Raw genomic sequence first — 21,648 nt, 5'->3', positions numbered from 1 at the left:
AATACTAAGAAGACTAAAGAGACTTTCCTTTCTTAGTCGGCTTTACAAACAGAACATAAGTAAAAATTCAGTTCTGACAGAATGCACATATAAGTTCCTCATCTGACAAGATGGAAAAATTATCTTTCATGTTGTATATTACTTATATTCATTCCTTTAATAATTTATGCTATCTAAATATGGCATTCATAGTTATTTTGCTGGTTCGGCATTTTTCTGTGAATTTATGGTAATTCTAAAAATCAATTAAGTGCAAACTTCATTGTTATGCCTTGTTTCATCCCAGAGTTAAAATAATTGTTATTGAAAAGTCTGGATTATTTGATAAAATTTTCTTAGTAATATGGAACACAAATTTGTTCTAAAGCAAAACCACTAGTCCCTGGTTTGCAGAACTGACGCTCCGCTGAGGGCTGACACCATGGGTAGGAGCGAGGGCATTGTACACATTTTACTTCCAGAGGCCAGACCATGGACGTGAGAACAGAGTCACTGTATCAATCATAACACTCCAAGTATATTATAGAACTTCCATTATGTAGATTATAAAAAAAAAACTCAAATAGAAAAACAGAATGCCAAAATATGGTTTTCAAACCATTCCAATATTCAAAAAGTTCAGTCCCCATTCAGAAACAGATAAACAGTATATTTATTAAATGAGTTAAGACAAATAAAACTTTACAAATAGACAAATAATAAAAGGCTCAGTGGTTAAAATAGATGGTAAGCATCATTAAAGGAAATCAACACCATCATGGTAGTATCTCAGTTGGCTTACACGTGGAAATGAAATTTTCAAAGAGCAATTTCACAGAAATGAAGCCAGGTTTTTTTTTTTTTTTTCTTTTTTTTCTCTTATAAACAAATCACCATTTCTTGGTTCAAAACTGATCTCTGTTATGAAAATGACCGTATCGCATATTCGTAAGATGACAAGGAGTAACCCAGCGCCAAAGTGCAGCAAGACTATTTACAACCACAAAAAAGGCAATGATGAGGAGAAAAGGATTTTTAAAAAATATACAAAGATTAAAAACATTTGGGATGCAAAATCAAACAAGTTTTCTCTTTTGTTAAAGATAAAATGTGAATTACAGATGTTGATTTAGCTATACACTCTATAACGGGATCCAAGATCTTTAATAACATCTTGCTTGCATTTTATCCCCCCCCCCCTTACTTACATAATGTTCTGGAAATCTCTAGTAGAAATTACAGTGTCTCAGAGAGAGAAATGCACACTGAGCGTGTCTTGCTATTACTTCATGGATGTCCTAAGACCCGTTTATGGACTGGAGGTGGTGTAAGAAGCCATTGCCTTGAGTTGATAAAAAGGCCGGAAAGCTGGACACAAACCCTCCAAAGCACATGCAAGTCTAAATCTTGTGGTAATTACATTCATATTTAAGCATAACCAAAATAAAAAAAAAAAAAAAAAAAAAAGAAAACTGAAAACATTTCCCTTTTCTCTATTCCCTATGCCTTGCAGGCTTCTTCAGTGGATAGGGTCAATTTTTAGAGTTGAAAGGGCTCTTCGAGAGGAGTCTGGTCCCCCACCCTCTTTCAGGGTGAGTCATTTCCCCCAAGATCATGCAGCACATTAATGGCAAAATCAAGACTAGGCGCCTACTCTGGACACCTGGTCTAAATATGCTTTCCAGCATATCATGCTACCTCTTTTTACAGTATGAGTAACTACAAATACCTGATGAGTAAATGTACAGTGATAAATGCGACAGAGCCAGCATGTTCCTAAGACTTGCAGAGGATTACTGCAGGCAACTGGTGGAGAGGAAAGATTCCTCCCACCCACCAAAAAATCGCCAGCACCAACTGTTTCTTTGCTGGGTCAGCATTCTTGGATGTCGCAGTCCTTGTTAAGCTTATCAGCCTGAGGATGGTTTATCCGGTGAAATCTGCGCCCTGAAACAATACCAGTTTCAAAAGGGTGAAGAAGACACAGGGCAGATAAAGGAAGAAGGCAGACAGGAAAAAAGCAGAGAGCCCGGAAATTCAACTGACTCTGGGATGGGCATTTCAGTACATGGTTAATGATCACATCTGCGTGTATTACGTTTAGAAGCTTTCATGTTTTCATGATTTTTGTCCTTTCGTCTAATGTTATTTGGCCACTTAATAAAAACAAGTGTATCCGAGACAATGGCGGTCACAACGTTTTATAAAACGGTGACACTCTTTTAGATAAAACTAGGTTCTATGAAGAATACGTTAGGTGGTCTCAGCCCGACTCTATGAGGTGACCAACAAAGAATTCAAACAGAACTTTGTGGGGCTGTTACCAGCTTGAAATTTATTCCGATTGCAGGTAGAGGGAACACATAGTCAGGACCGAGGATAGGAGCTGAGCTGTCTTAAAACCATTGCCGTGGATTTATTTAAAAGGGCATATTCCTTTATGTTTACAAACAAGTTCCAAAAACAAAAGGAAAACATGTATGCTTCTATCTATTAACCTTTTTCAAAATGCCAACAGCCCTGTATGCTGTATGCAGGTCTCTAAGGAGTTATTAGAAAAATCAATACAGTTCACTCACAGTTCACCAAGACATCACTGAACTAACATATTTAGACAAAAACAAAAGGACTAGAGGGTCTCTTGTAGTTCGATAGTTTAATTTGATTTGCCTGAAATAACAAAAGCATTTCAAGCATCTTTCATTGTGTATTTGACGTCCGGCAATAAACAATCTACTAAATTCTGAACAAAAGGTTATTAGCAAGTTTTCAAAAAATTTAAAAATTAAACAGTTCTTCCAAAACCATTAAGTAGTAAATGTATTTAAGAAACTAATTAGGACAGATGCCATAACTTCATTAGAACACCACTGCTCATGTTGTTGTTGTTGTTTGTCTTGTTTTCTTTTTCTTTTTTTGTTTTTTAAACAAAGCATTAGTGTTATCTATTTGGCTATTAGTATTAGCAATTTATCTACAATATTTAACAAGATAAATTGTAGGCAAAAATTTAGTACAGTTTCAATAGAAACACCCCTTTTTTTATTTCCTGAAAATACAGCAGTATTTGAAGGACTAATTTTTCTCTGCATTAGTTATAAGGAAGCTTCCCATCTATGAAGAAGAACCAAAAAAAAAAAAAAAAAAAAAAGTATCTACAAACCTTGTAAACAGATCTGTATCATTTATAAACATAAATAATCCAAATTATTAACAGCCAACAGCAGAAATTAAAGTATTCATTCAATGATCCAGGGTTCTCTGTCTTGCCCAGCTTCATTCACTCCTCCCCTCTCCCATCAAGGACTGAGATAAACCACAGCTCTGCTAATACACCGTCAGGACCACGCTAGGTACCACGGATGATCCACAGGTCACGTAGGCCGAGCTGTTCATCCGTCAGTTCGTTTCTCCCACCCCCCAAAAAGCACCCTCAGTCTGGCAGAAAGCTTTGCATTTTTTTTTTTTAAAAAAATAAATCTACATTCGTACAAGTGTGTCTTCTGTGGAAGTCCAAAGACAAGAAATACTATCTTGTCCGTCACAATGTGTGAAAAGACTCAGTTTCAATTTGTTTCTTTACAATGCAGCTAGTGTGTTGACATTCAAGCTGACAATCAGAGCGATGTCTCCAAACTATGGAGTGGGCTTCCTGGGGATGAAGAGGTAGCAGACTTGTTCATCTCTACTGTAAGGTGGATCCCGCTGTCCACAGCGTTGTTGTTTCTGTTAGGAGAGGGTGGAGGGCTGGAGTTGTGTTTGGTAGGAGCATCATCTTCAGCATCAGTGTCATCAATAAGAGGGATGTGAGGCTCTGAATCTTCGATCCTAAACTCAGGGTGTGTCATAAAGTTGTGGATTGAACTTCGTGATTCTGGCTTTTCTAACCCTTCATATAAAGAACTACGAAATGCATTCACCACTCGAATCTGTGAACAGCAGAAAACACAGGAAGATGTCAGAACACCAGTAGCTTAATGACAGGCACGGTTCACTTATGAGTTTGAATCCACAAACAGCTAGGTATGAGTGAATCGTATTTGCATGTAATGCAGTGGAACTTGCAATACACTGTAAGAAAATGAATATTTTAGTGGGACACTACAGAACAACAAAACCACATACTCTAATTAAGAGGTATACATTCAAAGGAAAACTAACAAAATCTTATCATCATTGGCTAAAAATTTAATAGCCATTGTGTAGAATTTTTTTTTCCTAAGACGACAAAAACAAAAAACAAAATGAGAACTTAGCCATACACAAGCTTAGTTGAATTATCTTTAAATCAAAAAGAACGTACTTCTCAAAACAACTCAAGTAAGCTAAACAAAGTCAAGCACAAAGGGTCACTGTTAATCATGCTAGGAATTGGGGTGTCACCAACCATGAAAAAGCCAGGCAAATATAAGCTGAATGCCACAATGAACTCACATCTGCCCCACTACTTCCTTAACTAAAAATGAATAAAGAAAAATCCAAATATGTATCTATAAAATACTACCGAACAGCTATAAATATTTGAGTATATGCCATTTTTCTACCCAAGTGTTAGTGGTTTTCTGTATAAGAGATTATAACTTAATCACTACAGTTTGCTGGAAAGAACAGATTTCTCTCTCTCTCTCTCTCTCTCTCTGGGACTCTTTGAAAAATTCTCTGAGAAAAGGACACACAGTTTCAAAGTTTTCTACTATTTAGACTTACCGCCTAGCAATTTACTTTTCTTCTTGGGTGTCTGCTGTGTACAAGAAACTAGGTTAAAGGGTAAGCATAAAAATGTCGCTGTAGTGCCGACAGCAGGGCTCAACACCACCAGTGTCACTAAAAAAATTTTTTTAGTGAAAAAAGTCCATCCAGCTGAGCACTTACATTAGTTGTAAATATTTTCAGGACATAAAAACGTTCACTTCTGTGTCAATTCTAATAATTTTTAGAATGAAATCATTTACTCATAAAGAAAACAGTCATCACTAAAATCATCTCAACATCGAAATGATTAAGCACCATTCAAATACACATTCGAATGTGTGTTTTAAAAATGTATGGTGGGGCTGGAGAGATGGCTCAGAGGTTAAGAGCACTGACTGTTCTTCCAGAGGTCCTGAGTTCAATTCCCAGCACCCACATGGTGGCTCACAACCATCTGTAATGAGATCTGGCACCCTCTTCTGAATACATAATAAATAATTCTTTAAAAAAAAATGTATGGCTAGGGTCATGTGCCCTTTCAAATGACCCTAACCTTCCCCCTGTTTGTCTTTCCGGACTTAGCGTCCTCATCTGTAAGCCATGTTAAGTCTAAATCGGTGGTTCTCAACCTGTGGGCTGCAACATCTTTGGGGGTGGTGTTGCATATCAGATATTTACATTATGACTCACAATAGTAGCAAAATTGCAGTTATGAAGTGGAACTGAAAAATTATTGTATGGCTGGGGGTCACCACAACATGAAGAGCTGTATTTAAAGTGTCTCGGTGTCAGGAAGGTTGAGAACAACTAACTGGTCTAAATTAACTCAGCCTTTTACAGAGAAAACAGACATAGAGTTTCAGGCTTCTACCTACTAGAGGATCAGGAACTGTAATCAAATGGGATTCTTCAACAGTATGGTCCCTATACCTCGTAGGGTTGTTACGGAGTGTAGTACAGTGTTAGCATAGACGAACAATCCCAGGACCCTCAGACACTAATGTGCACATGCACCAACTGGGGGTCCTGCAAAAAGGCAGATTCTGAGCCAGTGGAGGTTCGAGACAGTCACATTTCCAACAACTGTGTAGCTGGTGCTGAGAAGCTTGGCCATGCTCTCACACAAAACCAAATGTATCCTGCCAATATTATCTTGTGGCTTGACTATGCTACTTTATAATTCTACTTTATTCATGCGTTTCTATTTCAATTTGACAGACTAACAGTAGTGAATACACTGTCAATTTTGTTTGTAACAGGAGAATATTATCTATGATGCATTTTTAAGCTGAACTGATGTACAAATGGGAAAAAGCCCAAGAACCCAATATAAACAGCACAGAAACTTAGTCAAGGACCCTTCTTATGAACACACACAGAACAAGGCAAAGCAGGCTCAAGTCAGAAGGCAAGCAACTGGCTGTCTACCCAAGAACTTTAACTTCATGCTACTAAGTCACAGGATGATATTCCAGCTGAAATGCTCAATTCATTCTTTAGTGTTCCAAATGTCATTTTCTGGTTCTCTTAGCTCAGTTTCGGATCACATGCTTCTAGGAACCATGCAGCATGAATGTGCTTAAAGGCATATACTCAAACACTTATAGTAGTCTCCAAAGTGCTGAGCTACAATTTTGTTCCCCATTTTAGCTATCAAAGTTAGCACAGAGACAAACTCCCGGATTTCATGTCTAATCTTTGGTTGCAATTGTTTGGCTCTTGTCTAAAACCCTCTAAGAAATAAAACAACAACAAATGGTAACACTTGAAGTCTCAATCCACTTTACGAAAAGAAAGCTTTATGAAAAGCCGGAACAATGAATTTCAACATTAAGGAGAAAATGAGAAACGTTAGGTGTGTGAAGTAGGAAATGTTAATTTCATGCACGTAGGAACACACACTCACACCCCACAGTAGTAGAAGCAGTAGAAGAGGGAAACACTACATGTGGAGGGGTAGAAATATTTGTTACATCGTGATGCTGGCTGGCGATGGAGGGTTGTCGCCTTAGAGCTCCCTGAATGGAACTTCCACTCTGGAAAGCATTCACTACATCCATCTGCAAGGAATCAGAGATTATGACAGCGTGCTCAGCAAGAGAGAGAGAGAACAAGAGAAAGGACCGTTCCATCTACCAACATTTAAAATGTAAAGAAAAAAGGCACTTCACAGAGCGGATAAATAGGCAAGAGGAGCTTTTGGAGAGGAGAGGGGGGAAGAAAAACTCAGGGCGTATTATAAGAGACATTCTTTCATAATCAGTTAAGAGTTTCACCCAGTGCAGCCATCAGTATGTTTCAAAAGAATCTATTTTGTGGGGGTGGGAAGGCTAGAGAGGCAGTTCAAAAGCACAGGTGGTCTGGACCTCTCCCCAGATACAATCCTTACGCCCATCAGGTCTCCTACCTCTCTACCAGACCCATACCTGTGTTTGGATTCTGTTCAGACCTCTAAACCACAAGATCTGGCCACGCCGCAACTCCCTTTCGGCATGATCAATCTCTTCAACATCCTCCGCTAACTCCTCCTCAGGTATTTCTTCCTTTTGTGTTCCGTGACCAGCTTCTTTTAGGAATTTTAAACGGCTAGTTGGAATTGTTGAAATAAGCTATAACACAGGGGAAAGAACTTAAGGTATTATTAAAAATTGCAGGAGTATCCACTTATTTTCACCAGTGAAGCAATGAGATCTTGGTGATCAGACTTCAGAGCAGAAATTATTCAGTTACAGAAAAAAAAAAAGACGTAAGTTCACAAGGCAAAATGTTTCTGAATAGAAGTTAAGTTGATGGTATTTCTCACATTTTAATTTAGGCATTCATGACATTAAGTTGTACAACCATATTTTACTGTGTCATATGCATAAAATCTCCACCTGAATTCATATTAATTACATTTACTTCAAGTAAAATGAAATGGCATGTGGTCTTACTGGATGCTGAACAAGCTTGTAACCCACTATTGCTATAAAAATTCAACAAGCTTTGAAGAATTCAGGAAATCTTTAAGGTTATACTGCAGGTTCCTATTTTTATAACGCTTAGTGAATCTAAATTAAATCAACACCGATGGGTAACAGCAGCACACAACAAAAGATGCCTCCACAAACATGAGCATTATCAGAAACATCAATAATACATGTTAGCGTTTGAGCGTTCACTGGCAATACCTATGAAGTAGAGTTTACCAAGGGGAAACCAAGCTACGTTCAGACACAGAACAGCCTGGAGAACTCTCCCTACCATTTGAGTTCACAGAGGTAGAACAGGATCGAATTTGTGAAGCAACCTGCTTGTGAAATGGTTAAGATTCCAGGTCTCCCTGGCACCAAAGTCAAGGCTCTCCCCCCTCCCCCCGAAAAGAATCACACACTTAAAATCAACAGGACAAAAATCAATGTAAGCCTGCTGCTGCTGGCTGTGTGTGTATGCAGCACTGAGCTCTTCTTCTTGAAATGAGCCAAGTTTTTAGGCTGTAGGCTTATGCTCTGCCTATCAGAGAACATTGTGAAATAATGAGAATGGTAATCAAGAAAGAAATGTGGACCAATCAGGGATCACCGAGAAAGAGATTTTTAAGATAATAAAAACCACTTAGAACCCAGAAACACAACTACGAAAAACATAAAACCTGAGTTTGGTTGATCTGCAGAACGACAATGAATGAGCTCACACACGTTCTATCCGGTAACACACGACCCTGTACTCATGGGCACGTCGGGACTGATTGTCCAGCGGCTAGTAACACCAGCCTGCTGGTGAACACCGCGCACGTCACGACCACTCATCTCTCAAAGAACGGCGTGCAGCGGCAGGGAAGACGACTATCCGCAAAGCTGAGGCCCATCCGACTTTCCCGACATTTTCACTGATAGACAACTGTTAAAACTACCGCAGTGCCTTAAGATCCCATTTTTGTGGCTCGGGCTTTTCAGGTATCCGTGATTTTAACTAACTGTCCACTATGTAAGGCTCAGAATTTCCCCCAGGCCTTTAAAAGATATTAAATTCTATAGCAAAGCAATGAAGCGTACATATTCTGAAAGTATCAAGACGGTAGGTGGTAAAGGCACAGGCATTATTACCATTCTAACCAGTCATATACATGCCGGGTTTGTAACTGCAACAACCTGCTCTAAAACCGTAGAAACGAATGAAAGTCCAATAAACAAGAGCCACCTCGGAAGAGCCACTGGGAAAGAGACGAATCCCATGTCACTCAGAGTTCCTGTTTGTAACTCAAGCAGTAAGTAGAACAAGTGTCAGAAATGGTTCAAAGTTAAAAAAAAAACAAAAAACAAAAAAACCAAAAAAAACTTTAGGTTTTAACAAAAACAGTGAGATTTTTACCTGGCCCCAGAGTAAGGTCCCCATTCCCAGGAATATTGACCACAGCCACTGTTCTATCGAAAGTTCTGAGCAGCTGAAAGGTTTCCCACCAAACTGCACAATTAGTATCTGGAGGAATAATCAAGAGTAAATTGATTTAAATGACAACTAAAATAAAGCAAAATCTCTGCCCCAAGGTTTAAACAGATTTAGTAAATTACGCTTACTGAAAATAAAAATCACATGACCAAAAGAATACCTTCACGTTCTGTCCTATATTATCCCAAATAAGTACATTCTTTGGTGTGCTTTCAATAGTTTAAGCCTTTCATGGAAGGTAGTGTTTGGTGGACAGTACCCACATGCTGTGGAAACACATGTGGACAGAATAAGCCACCTGGTTTCTTTCCTACACAGTAGACACTCCTGGTTGACATTTAGATGTTAAGCCAACGATGCATGCTCTATACTAGAAAAAAAGCAACCCGGCAAAGCTAGAAGTGTGTGTTAGCTCTGCTAGTGTGTTCACCGGTGAGAGTAAAGTCCAATGACATACATACATAAAAGTCACACTACGATGCTTGCCACTCCTTCCTGATCCTTAGTGTTCTACAGTAGTATACCTGGCAACAGCTACGTAAGCAGCAAAAGATCCACCTTTGTCTGAGTATGACAATTCTCTCTGATATAAGGAAGTAGCTGTGAAATACTGAAATTCAAAAAAGGTAATTTTGGTACTGAACAGTCATTACCATTTTTATACTATAAAAAGCATCATCAATTTCATGCTTTGCATTTATTTGTTCATTTCCTTGCTTTTTTTTAATGTCAAGAATATTTGTCCATTTGTCCAGATAGAGTCGTCACTGGTTTGCTAGAAGCCTAGCATGATATCTGATATTATATATATTATAATGGTTATGGTATTATAACCATTAGAACTGATTTGGTAATGAGGTCTGCATTTTCATAAAGGAATGAAAGTGAAATTGTTTTTCTTTTGTAAACAAAGAAAACAGGGAATGGGAAAATGTTTAGTGTTTCTAGTTTTTTTTTTAATTGAAAGTTTTTTTCTTTGGGTAGTTTTTTTTTGGGGGGGCGTGTAATGAGGTATGAAGGGAAGGCATTAAAATACTGGGAAAACCAATAATTATGTGACTGGCTGATTTGGTCCCATTAAAAATATTTCTTTACTTTATAGCCGAAAGAAATAAAGCTACTATTTGCTGAGGCAGCTGTGGAATTGACTTCTGGGAAAGGTAGAGAGAAGTCGCCATAGTTTTCAGAATATACCTGAAAGGAACACGAAGCAGGACAGACATCCCATGTCCATATACAGAAGCTCCCTCCCGGTTGGACTCACCTGCAGAACTAAGTGCCTGTCTGTTGACTATGTTTCTTATAATTGAAACCATCCTTGCCATGTACTCACCTGGACCACAAAGGTGCCTAACACTATGGTGCAGAAGATGGCATTATTAAAGATTCCTTCAAACACGTTTCTTTCCCCGTGAATTTTCCGGGCATTTATCTCATTGAAAAGCTGCATCAGCACAAAGGTGTTGAACACAATGGTGTAATGTTCGGAGGGGGGAGCGTGCAGAGGGGCATTCCTTCCACTGTCGATATCAAAGAACTTCTCTCCTGCAATGAAAAGTCACCGTTTTTGCAACTATCACGGAAAGAGCGTCACATGTTTCGATGAAGTGCGTCCTCACAAAGCTTGGCCAGTCTCAGGGCTGGAATGGAGCCTGGGATCATCTGGTGCGGTTTTTGTTTCACAGATAGGGGAAGTGAGACCCCCTAGCCTTATGGAGACGCGTCAAGACCACAGATCTATGAGTGGTGGAGCAGGGATCGAAGCTAAGCCTCTACCTTCCCCCACCACCTCATCACTCTCCCCAAGCGGAGTTAGGCAACGTGAAAAGCAAGTCAAAACTGAAGGTATGTGGAGGCAGGAACAGAACTGAGGCCTCTGAAAATTCGGTCACCCTAAACTGAGTGACAGCAACGGGTTAACAGAAACGGTTCAACTGAAACCTTCTCACAGCGAACTCTTACCAGCAAATAAGAGTGTAAAAACCACTACGAGCTGATAGAATGCATGACCCAAAATATTCTTCATCATCGTACGTGAGATGAGAGGCTTATTTCTACCATAAGGCTTCCGAAGCAGGAGAGACTCAGTAGGTGGTTCCGTTGCCAGGGCCAGGGAAGCCAGGGTGTCCATGATGAGGTTTACCCACAGCATCTGCACCGCCTTAAGTGGTGAATCCTAGAAAAGACAGGCTTCCTAATACACATGCACAACCGTGCAGGGAGGCAGCGACTTTTGGGGAAGCCTTTCGGGTTACAGAGACTTAGGGAACCAAAGAGATTACACTTTATGTGAATTAGCCTACAATATAAAAGCGTCTTACTTAAATACTTAAGGACTTTAAAAAAGGAGAGCATACAACTTTTGGCTTTGAGATAAACAGTAACAGTCACCTACTTGAGTGATACAAGCGCCCGTGAAAGCAACAATCACTGCTACCACGTTAACAGTAAGCTGGAACTGAAGGAACTTTGAGATGCTGTCATAGACATTTCGTCCCCACATAACCGCTTTAACAATGCTCGTAAAGTTGTCATCTGTGAGAATAATATCAGACGCTTCTTTAGCCACATCAGTGCCAGCAATGCCCTGTTAAAAAAGCCTGTGAATTAGACTAGGTGGAACACAGAACTTCACATATGCAAATGCGCACCGTTATACTTAATTAAAAAAAAAAATCATTACACTTGCGCTAAAAGAAGATAGCACTGTCATTTTAAGATGCCACCGAGAAAGACATTCAGGCGGAGGAGACAACATACATAAAGGGTGAGGCGTGAGAAGCAAAATGCAAATGGTGATGCAAACAAAGGGAGGCCTCGTGCCAAGTCATGCAAAAGGTGTATTAAAAACACTAAGAGGAAAGGAGTGGACATGAAGGGGGGGGGGGGGGGGGGGGGCGTGTTGGCGGGATTGGAGAAGAGAGGTGAAATGGAGGAGGTGGATATGATTACTATACACCGTACATACTTATGACTCCTCGAATTTAAAACATTATTATAAAATTTTAAAAAACATTGAAAGTGATTCAATGCGAGGGAAAAGGATGTTTGCAAGAAAACCACAGGGACTGGAAGCGCGTGATGAATGGCAAGTAACTCAGGAGACCGAAGGATCTGAAGCTTAGGCCATCAGTAGGGGAAGCGGAGATGAGGTTTTTCCTCCCCCGCTACAGAATTCCTTTAAGGCTCAGGCCCTGCACACTTCGAAACAGACGAAATGAGAGATGCTCTTGAAGACCTGAAGACACTGAAGAAGCCATGGGAAGCCACAGACTAGTAACACTGTCAGTAGTAGAACGGGGAGATAAACAACAGACTGTGGGGTCCATAAAAACCAGTTAATTGCACCTATAAACGTCCTAGATAACCTTCATATACTGGTGCTGAACCAAAGATGGACACAATACATGCAACTTTGTATAGTTTAAAACAGGCGGAAGCAATGAGCTCCAGGAGTCACAGGACAAGGTTAACTAGATCTCAGAGCTCTCTCAAATTGGTATCTCCAGGCACGCTGTCACTGCTACTCCATGGCCAGATTAAAGCAGGTCAAGGGGTGGGGCAGAGGGATGCTAAGGTAAAACTGCTAAGATCACCAACTGTCTCTGAGTCACTGCAAAGAGACTCTGGGAATGAGTGTGTGCCAAGTATGTTAAAAATTATGGGAAAAAATTAAGTGAACATCACCAAAAAAAAAAAAATTTGTAGGGGATACGAAAAGTTGTCTAAAAAAAAAAAAGGGAAAAATAAATTGTAGGAGATCATGAGGCCTGGGATGGAATGGTACTGATAGTTACAAGAAAAACTGAAGGTTGAGCTAACCCAAATGATGACGCAGTACTACTGGAAGAATGGCAGGAGAGGGTGAGCATGGCTGTCCATGGAGAGAATGTGGTACTGTGCCTGCGTTCAGTGTTGAATCCTCATCTTCCTGGAAAAGCCAGTAGTCAATGCTTTGTATGGTGACAAAGCACAGGAGTCATATGGTTTATACACATGGGGGAAAAATAGCTAAAATAGTCGTTTCCTTTTGGGAGTCAAAAAATAAGGTGAAAGAGATGGCATGTGGTAGGAGCATTGGACACCAAACTTTAAAGCTGTTACAGGCACTGTGCGGCTCAGCAGGAAAAGCCAAAATGGAGCTTGACTGACTCCAAGTGTTCCGTTAGAAGCAACTCTGATCTAAATTTTCAGTCTCTAGGTCTTCCCCCTTAGCTTTACTCTCTCAATTCCGGTCATTTGTAAATGCAAATCTCTTCATGTCTTTGTTCAAATCTTTACACATTTGATAGCTAGAAAATTGGCATTCAAAGAAAACTTAATTCCACAGACAACTATGGTTGGGAAAACTGGATCAAAACAGACAAGAGTTTCTAGTGAGTCCCCCAGTGTGATACAAAGACACACAGACCTAAATGGATTCATACTCTACCAGAAGCCAAGTTTTAGCAAAAAAAAAAAAAACGGTTACAAGCCCAAGCCACCCAGGCACTTACTCCTCCCCTTTACTTTTAAAGTTAATTTAATTGTTTAAACTTAATTTTAACTTGTGCAAAACCCATTACCCATATAGCCTGTGCACTGCATTTCTTTTTTGTTTGTACGGGTTACGTTTTGCTAACAATTATCTAAAACTTACAATGTCTGTCTTATGCCCAAGTTTTGACGACAAAACTCATTTGTTCTATGCATCTAGTTTTGCCATCCTGGTTAGCTGTGAAGGTCACGTAAGACTGTTAAATGCTGAGGTACAAGAGCTGGTGGCCGTGACGTTCCTGAATGGAACCATGCTGCTTGCTTAAAGCACAAGGCTGAATCCTGAAGCACCCCTTGGCCCACTTCTGGAATTCTTCCCAGGATTTCAACATTTCACGTCGATACAGCTGTCTAGATAGGGGTAGGGTGAGAGTCTTGGGAAACTTTGCTTTTGCTTAAGGGGAGATTTACTCATATTTCCTCTTACCATCTCTCTTAATTAAATCCTACCATGAGTCTTCCTTTAAATCTCTATTTTAGCAACAAAGTGCTGAGGACAATTATGCACGTACACACTGGTGCACAGAAACATCTTCATACCTGGAACCCTTAGTGCTAGGCTTTATTTCAGAATTCAATGTCTCTTACACTTTAGGAGAAGGAGGCAAATTTAGCACCCCTATAAAACATTAGTATTTCTACAATGGCCATGGACAGTCACATTATGTGGAACAAATAGCTCTTCAGAAGAGATTTTTTTTTGTAAAACTTTCCAGCCCAGTGAAAAAAATAAAGACTAGGCTGTATATTAAACAAAAACATTCAGATACTCAGTTTTTCTGGTTATGCTTTGGATTTGACAATTAGGATTATGGACTATTATTTTCTAAAAATAAGACAAAGAGAAAAGAAAACACTTTAGCTGAGGACCAAGCACCCCACCCCCACGCCCTTTAAAGCAACTCTCTTGCATGTAGACTCTAGACCGACAGACTATGTAAGGCATCGAGGTAGAAGGGCAAACCGTGCAGGGTAGAGGACCAGCGAGAGGGAGGGGGGAGTAAGAGGGCAATGGCTATGTGTGAATATGAGCAAAGCACGTTGTATGCACGTGTGAGGATGCCATAATGAAACACATTTTTACACACAGGAGACTGCATGTCTCTATAAAACGATGACACTCAAGTATTCTTTAAAAGCTGTTAGGTCATCATTGTGATACGCTTGTTTAAGGAGGTGGTCCTAAGAGTCAGGTGAGTGGACTAATGTCTAAATATTTCGCAGAGTACAAAGCAAATGTACATTGTTAACAGTTGTCCAAAGAAATCATCTTCTAGCCAGACTTCAAAGTATCTAATAAAGCTAGCGTATAAAATAGATCGATAAACTCACTCAGGCTTACCCCTGCTCTCTTAAACTAGTTTTGAGAAACACTGTTTAAAATCAGCAGTAATTTTGGCAACAAAGAAGCAGACAACCCAGCTAGCCAACTGTACATAAATACTTGAGTAAATAGCTTCCTACCATTGCAAATCCAACGTCTGCTTTCTTTAGCGCAGGGCCGTCGTTTGTACCATCACCAGTTACAGCCACAACTTGACGTTGCTCGGACACAGTGCTATCAATTATACCTTAAATAGGAGGAAATATTAGTGCTATGAAAACCCTTTGAATGGGTAAGGTGATTCTGCAGACGATCCTGGTTAGTCCGTTTCATACACTCAAAATCAAAAGATACATTCAAACAAACATAAAAGTGTAAACTACTTAGCTATGGAGCAAAGATCAACGCTAGAATCTAAGGTGCTATTAGAAGTAGTAATCATGCAGGATGAACGTAACTGTCCAAAGACATCCGAAGGAAATACATCTCCACTTCATAGAAAATTGCTCTCTGTGACTCAACTTAATAGTCAGGGTTTGTTTTAACTTAAGGAAGCAGAACGCGCTTCTGTGTTAAGAAACTGTGAGACAGAGAACAACTGACTTACCTTTAACCAGTGTATGTTTGTCAGTGGGAGAGGATCTTGCGAGGACGCGAAGCTTTGGCCAGATCTTGTCTATCCTCTCTTGTTCAATCTATAAAGTTTTATTGAGGTTAAGATGTGCCAACACTAGTCTTATCATTCCAAGTCAGCGAGCTGCTGTTTACCAGTGGTTCTTTATTATGGTCCAAAGTAGTAATAGAAACTCCTTGGAACGTCTAGAATTGCATTCTTGGGCAGGGCCCTCAATAAATACTCTTGAGTGGGGCATGTCAACGTGGGTTTTAACAAGCCGTCTCGGTGGTTCTGATTCACGTACAGGTTTAAAAACCGCTGCTCTCTACACCTTAAGGTCAAATCTTGAAAAACTCCCCCACTGCCTATGAACATGCCCTTCCTTAGCATGAGAACTCTGAGGATGGAGGGTCTCCTGACTTCCTCTCCAATTCAGCTCTTCCAGCCCACCTTGTTACTCTTGGTGGTAGGTAGTACAGTATTTACGAAAGCAGTCTAGACATGCCTGACTCCTTTCGTAAAGCATTCTTGCAACACATAAGCCCTTTCAGAACCACTGTTCCTATCTCCTAGACCACAAGACGGTTTTGCTTCTGATCAGCATTATTGATGTATAGCGCCTAACAGAGAATGTATATTCAATGTGTATTGGCTGAAGAAATTACCAATACACTACGCATATCAATGTAAAACTTAAAAAAAATTCTTACCTCTCCTTTCTCATTTCGTATTCTTCGGTTAAAATCTTTACCTTCTAAGCAAAGGAAATCTTCCCCTGGGTGTAAAATACCACATTTGGTAGCAATAGCGCGAGCAGTATTAATATTATCCCCAGTGACCATGCGCACAGTAATTCCGGCTCTCTGACACTTCTTTATTGCCTCTGGCACCTGATTTACACAGGAAAGAAAAATCCATAGGACAGCAAATTATTTCCAAAGAGTAACATCCCACTGAGCAAGTATGCCCTCCCAAGCCCACAACTGACAACTTGATCTCCATCACTGCCAATGACGTCTTCTTTTCTAGCACTGCTGGCCATTTCCAGCTGCCATCCTTACTGCACATACGAACTTCCCAATGTTAGCGAGAGCCTCGTGCCCATCAGGCAATTCTTATGTGGTAGTTGTCAACGATTCAGGTTTCCTGCCCAGGGGACCCCAGAGTGAAACACTTACTTACAGATGGCTCCCTTCGATTTCCCTTTCTCCTAATCCAGTGATTCTCAACCCGAGGGTTGGGACCAGATATCCTGCCTCTTAGATATTCACATTTCAGTTCATAATAGCGGCAAAGTTAAAGTTATGAGAAATAGTCACAGAAATATCTGTAAGGTTAGGAGTCCCAACTGTATTAAAGGGGCAGCGTTAGGGAGGTCGAGAGTCAGCAGTATCCTAGTCCATCTTCTGTCTACCTCCAAACCATTTATGAGCTAAGGACTTTAAACCTGCACCCTTCCTTCACACTCTGAGAGCTGTCTGTCTGTATTCAAGGATCCGTCTACAAAGTGGGCATCACAATTTGGTACCGTATGCTTTCTAAACTAACCTGGGAGTCAACTCTAATTCCTCTTCCATTTCCTCCCTATGCTTCCATTAAGGCCCAACGAGTCCTAACAGATTCTGTCTGCAGCTTCTCCTGAGTCAGTTCTACCCCCGGGGCTTATTGCAACAGCTTTAACTGCTGTCCTCGACTCTCTGTTGCTTCTTCTTTAAAATGTCTGATTTACTGTACGGGAGAATTCTCTTTCACATGGCAACACGTGTTACAACTACGCTGTGACTCCTCAGCTGTTACGCACAAAGCTCAGTGCTCTCAGTACGGAGAGTAACAGATGGCCTCGGGAGAGTTCTCGAGACACACTGAAACTTTTCTCTACTACAGATGGACTGACGCGGCACTGTGTGTTGTTTCTGCTACTGTAGTTTGCTCAGAAAAGCCTTTCCTGTTCCTCTGGCCAGAAAGCCCATACAGACCACAGCTAGAGCAGAGGCTGCAAGTTCAGAGGGCTTCAGGGCCGTGCAGACAGCGGCAACGAGGAAAATATGGTGATAGTGACACACCCAAGGGGAAAAAAAAAACGCTTAGTCAAAGTGTTACTCAGCTCTCGCCAGGTTTGGTTTTTATGGGAGAATGAAGAGAGCCTATGGCCCGCAATTTTCAATTTTAAGAGAAAGGAGAGATTCTCCTGTGTGTAATCTCTCCACGTTCCACACATCACATACATACATACATACATACATACATACATACATACATACATACATGCAGAAGGAGAAGTACTAAATTAGTCCTGAGAGCGGCCTGCCTATGACTATTCCAAGCCCAGTTTAAATATAACTTCTCTGGAGCTCCACTGAATTAGCTACCCAGATGAACGTGGCCTTCATCTTATTATTAAATATCTCTATTATTGGCCACCCCAACATATTACAGGTATGTAATATGTTTCTTCATGTCCTCTGCAAGTCTAACTGTTTCTCAAAGCAGGACCTTTACTTTATCTCTAATTTAGCAATTTCTTTCATTTATGTACATATTTAATTATCTGGTAAATAATCAGAGCTTAGTATTTATTGTGCTTCTGAATTTAATGTTTCTGAAGAAATAGCACAGGGATACTTTTCAAGGGTGGTACAAATAAATAGCAGGGTATCTGATAGTCTTAGAACACATAAATAATTAGGAACAACTTAAATATGTATCTAAGTTTACAGGTTTATATTGCTTTCATCTCCCTGTCAACTCTCAGTTATCTGTAGCTCTGGAGGGGAGCCTTCTCTACACTCCCTGGAGCTGATGTTTACTGGGTGCCAGGTACTAGAGGAGGTCCTAGTGACGCTGGGTTATTGATTTTTTAATCAAGAACTGATTGATGAAGTACTGGCTAGTTGTTTAAATATAATGTATCTCCTGACATCTCAAGATACACTTTAGCTCAAACATCTAAGCAAAACCTCTGACTGGAAACTTATCTGGGATCATTTAGACAGGGAGGACAGTGTGGAGAGACTGGGATTGGTTTAAAACTATGTGGGGGTAGTATTTAGGAAGGGCAGAGTGGATGTTGGTCACCACAACTTGGGAGTTTAAAAGGTAGGGGGAATGGTGAGATGTAGGCCAGTCTGTAGTTAGAGTTTTCCTACCTGCCCACAGTCAGGACAACTCTCTCTCACCTGCCAGGCCCATAGACGCTCAGAACCAACCAAGTAAACACATAGAGACTTATATTGTTTACAAACTGTATGGCCGTGGCAGGCTTTTTGTTATCTACTTTTTTTTTATCTTAAATTAACCCATTTTTGTATCTATACTTTGTCACATGACTCGTAGCTTACCATTACCTTACATCCTTCTTGTCATGGCGGCGGCTGGCGGTGTCTCTCCCCCAGCCTTTCATTTCCCAGCCTTTTCCTCTTCCTTGTCCTGCCTACCTTATCCTTTCTGCCTGGCTACTGGCCAATCAGTACTTTATTTATTTTAACCAATCAGAGCAACACATTTGACATACAGAACATCCCACAGCACCAGTCAATATTTAATTATAATGAGCTAAGAAGAATAGTTTTTTGTTGTTTTTTTAAAGTTCTAGGTAGGTAAATGTAGACACAGACATCACACAAGTGCCTGGCACCACAGGATGCAGGATGGGGGGGAAGAGGGAATGGGTACTAGTGACTATGGAGCTTTGGTCTCAGGTGAATGAAAGCACTCTGATTGGCTGTGATGACATCAGCCTAACTATCAGGAAGCACTATCAGACCACACTTAAGTTGGGAGACTTGGATGGTCCAGGAATTCTATCTTAAGTCAGTTGATTAATGATGATAAACTAAGACTGGTTTTCTACTCCCACTAAACAGGAAAGCATTTCTAACCTGCATTTTACAAACTGCCTCCATTTTTCCAAGTAGGGTACTAAAGCAAGGTGGCAGATACATCTTGTGCAAATTCCCAGGCAGCTTCAGGAAAACTGATTTGTTCTGTATCCTCCATCAAGATTCCTGATTCAGAATTGCACAGGCCAGACATCAGGGAAGCTGGTTCCTACTCCCTTATCCCATCTGCCCCATACACCTATCTCATTTCATGAAGAAGGCCAGTTAATGTTTTAAAGATGACGACTCTCCCCAACTAAAATGCCAACAATATAATGGACCTAAGGGAAATTGAAGTTTCTGTAACAGACAAAGGCACAGATATCCTGACTTAGTATTCTATTAGATGGGATTTAGCTGTGAGCCAAGGGGCAGTTTGACGGCCCTTGGTTTTCCTATCACCAAAGGTTGATGAACATCATTGATCGGGATGTTAGATGAGTCTGTGAAACTGCAAAACCCCAAACTGAATCTAGCTTCATCTCTCAAGCCACTGTTCTGTTTTACTCTGTGGCATGGAAATGTCCCCTATCACCCATCAAATTCTGCAAGGTAGAGACTGGCTCCTCCTCCTTTGTAAGGCTTCTAATTGGCTCTCGGCCTCTACCTGTTTCTCTGGCTATACAATTTCCCCAAGATCTCTCTTTTTGCCTCGTAATTTCTCCAGCCTAGACTATTTTGTTGGCTTACAGGTCCAAAAGCCTACTTGACACACACAGGGTGTCTCATACACCTCAACAGAATCAACAAACCCAGCATACTCAAACCTAACCTATTTTTTCATCCCCACTAGCCTACCTCTGAAGTCATCTTTCATAATCCCTGTCAAAACTGGAGTCCAAGCACTTACTGATGAAGATTGGTGCAAAAATCCCACTGGGGGTTCTGCTTCCCTTTCTCTCTTTCCAGTCTTCAAAATGGTATTTTAGCACACAATAATGCTACAGTATCGAAACTGTAGAAGAACTCAGAGGCCCTTAGAGTTTAGTTAGGCCGTGGATAATCTCATCTCCTGCTTCTTTACACTCAGCACTGCACTGGCTTCCGTTCCATCTTCATCTGTACAGACTGGGTATGGTTTGCTCACTGGCAGTCCCCTGCACGTTTTGCTGCCTGACTGTGTACTGGCTGTTCTTGGTTGTCAATCTGACTACCTCCGAATTAACTAGAGCCCAAGTGGTTGGGTCGTGGTGAGGGATAGTTTCTTAATTAAACTAAAGTGTAGAGACCCACTTTCAATCTGGATCTCTAGGTGGGAAGACCCACCTTTCATGTGGGCCACCCCGTCCGCTGGCAGCCCACCCAAAGGACGTGAAACAAGGAAGCTTGCTCCTTTTGCCTGCTTGCTCTCCCCCTCTCACTGGCCAGTTCCTTCCTTCACTGGCATTAGGGCCTACTTCTTCAGGATTCTGGTGTCTCACGGACTGAACAACTCCTGAATTCTCCCATTGGCAGATTGCCACTGTTGGACTAGCTGGACCACACTCTGTATGTAAGCCAGTCTAATAAATGCCCTTTCTATAGACATATAGGTTCATGCTGTAAGTTCTGTTCCTCTGGAGAGCCTTGACGAATATAGTCTGGAATGTTCTTCTTGTGGCTATTTATATGCCTGGCTCATAGTAAGCCACCATATTTCATTTCGGCTCAAATTCTTAATATAGTCTTCCTCAATTATTTTATTACGCCGTGCAGCTCCTTTGCAAACCTTGCACTCTTACAAGAGTCCATGTCATGTCACATTTCCATCTGCGTCATCACAGCCATCCCCTTTCCCATTTAAACTCCACAGGTTATGAGCACGGGGATCATCAGAATTCCTCACAAAGCCCCGCCCCCGCCCACTGGCACACTGTCTAGGCATCCTTCCCCGTACTAAGGAGGTGGGGCACTTTCTTCCAGCATGTACATCCTCTGACTATTTTGCTCACTGAAGTCAGTATTTCCTGTTCTCAGTTGCCCAGTATTAAGGGCTGAATAAATTACTCAATATCATCATGGAGCTAAAGTATCTTTTGCTTTGTGCCTTCTTGGCTGAGATGTACTCAGCGTGTTCCCAGAGCTGCCTGTCCTACCTTCTTTAGCTCATTATCCCGAGACTCAAGACAAGTCACCAACCTGTAAGAAGTCTTATTTGAACCCTACAGTGAGGAATACAGTTTGATAATCTTTTTAACTTCTGTTTTAGAGTCAGA

At 40.8% G+C, this 21,648-nt stretch overlaps 1 protein-coding gene across 4 annotated transcripts in view; it reads right to left on the bottom strand.

Annotated features, from left to right (window-relative positions):
* Positions 1-628: 628 nt before the first annotated feature.
* The window catches only part of Atp2b1 (ATPase plasma membrane Ca2+ transporting 1), a 112,959-nt gene continuing 91,939 nt past the window's right edge, over positions 629-21,648 (bottom strand). For 2 of the 4 annotated variants that reach the window (XM_036170178.1, XM_036170177.1), the window contains exons 13-22: positions 16,286-16,465; positions 15,567-15,654; positions 15,100-15,206; positions 11,495-11,686; positions 11,062-11,275; positions 10,433-10,644; positions 9,022-9,129; positions 7,098-7,280; positions 6,645-6,731; positions 629-3,908 (exon numbers count right to left, since the gene is read on the bottom strand). In XM_036170178.1, the coding sequence (XP_036026071.1) occupies positions 3,597-3,908; positions 6,645-6,731; positions 7,098-7,280; positions 9,022-9,129; positions 10,433-10,644; positions 11,062-11,275; positions 11,495-11,686; positions 15,100-15,206; positions 15,567-15,654; positions 16,286-16,465 (1,683 nt within the window). In that variant the 3' untranslated portion in view covers positions 629-3,596. Of the gene's footprint in view, positions 3,909-6,579; positions 6,732-7,097; positions 7,281-9,021; positions 9,130-10,432; positions 10,645-11,061; positions 11,276-11,494; positions 11,687-15,099; positions 15,207-15,566; positions 15,655-16,285; positions 16,466-21,648 lie in introns of all 4 variants that reach the window. The other 2 variants (XM_036170180.1, XM_036170179.1) reach the window with 2 other exon arrangements.

The sequence above is a fragment of the Onychomys torridus genome, chromosome 20 (genome assembly GCF_903995425.1).
Source record: "Onychomys torridus chromosome 20, mOncTor1.1, whole genome shotgun sequence".
Lineage (NCBI taxonomy): Eukaryota > Metazoa > Chordata > Mammalia > Rodentia > Cricetidae > Onychomys > Onychomys torridus.
Note: the sequence above shows the minus strand (reverse complement) of the source record. Positions and strands in the feature narration are given on the sequence as shown.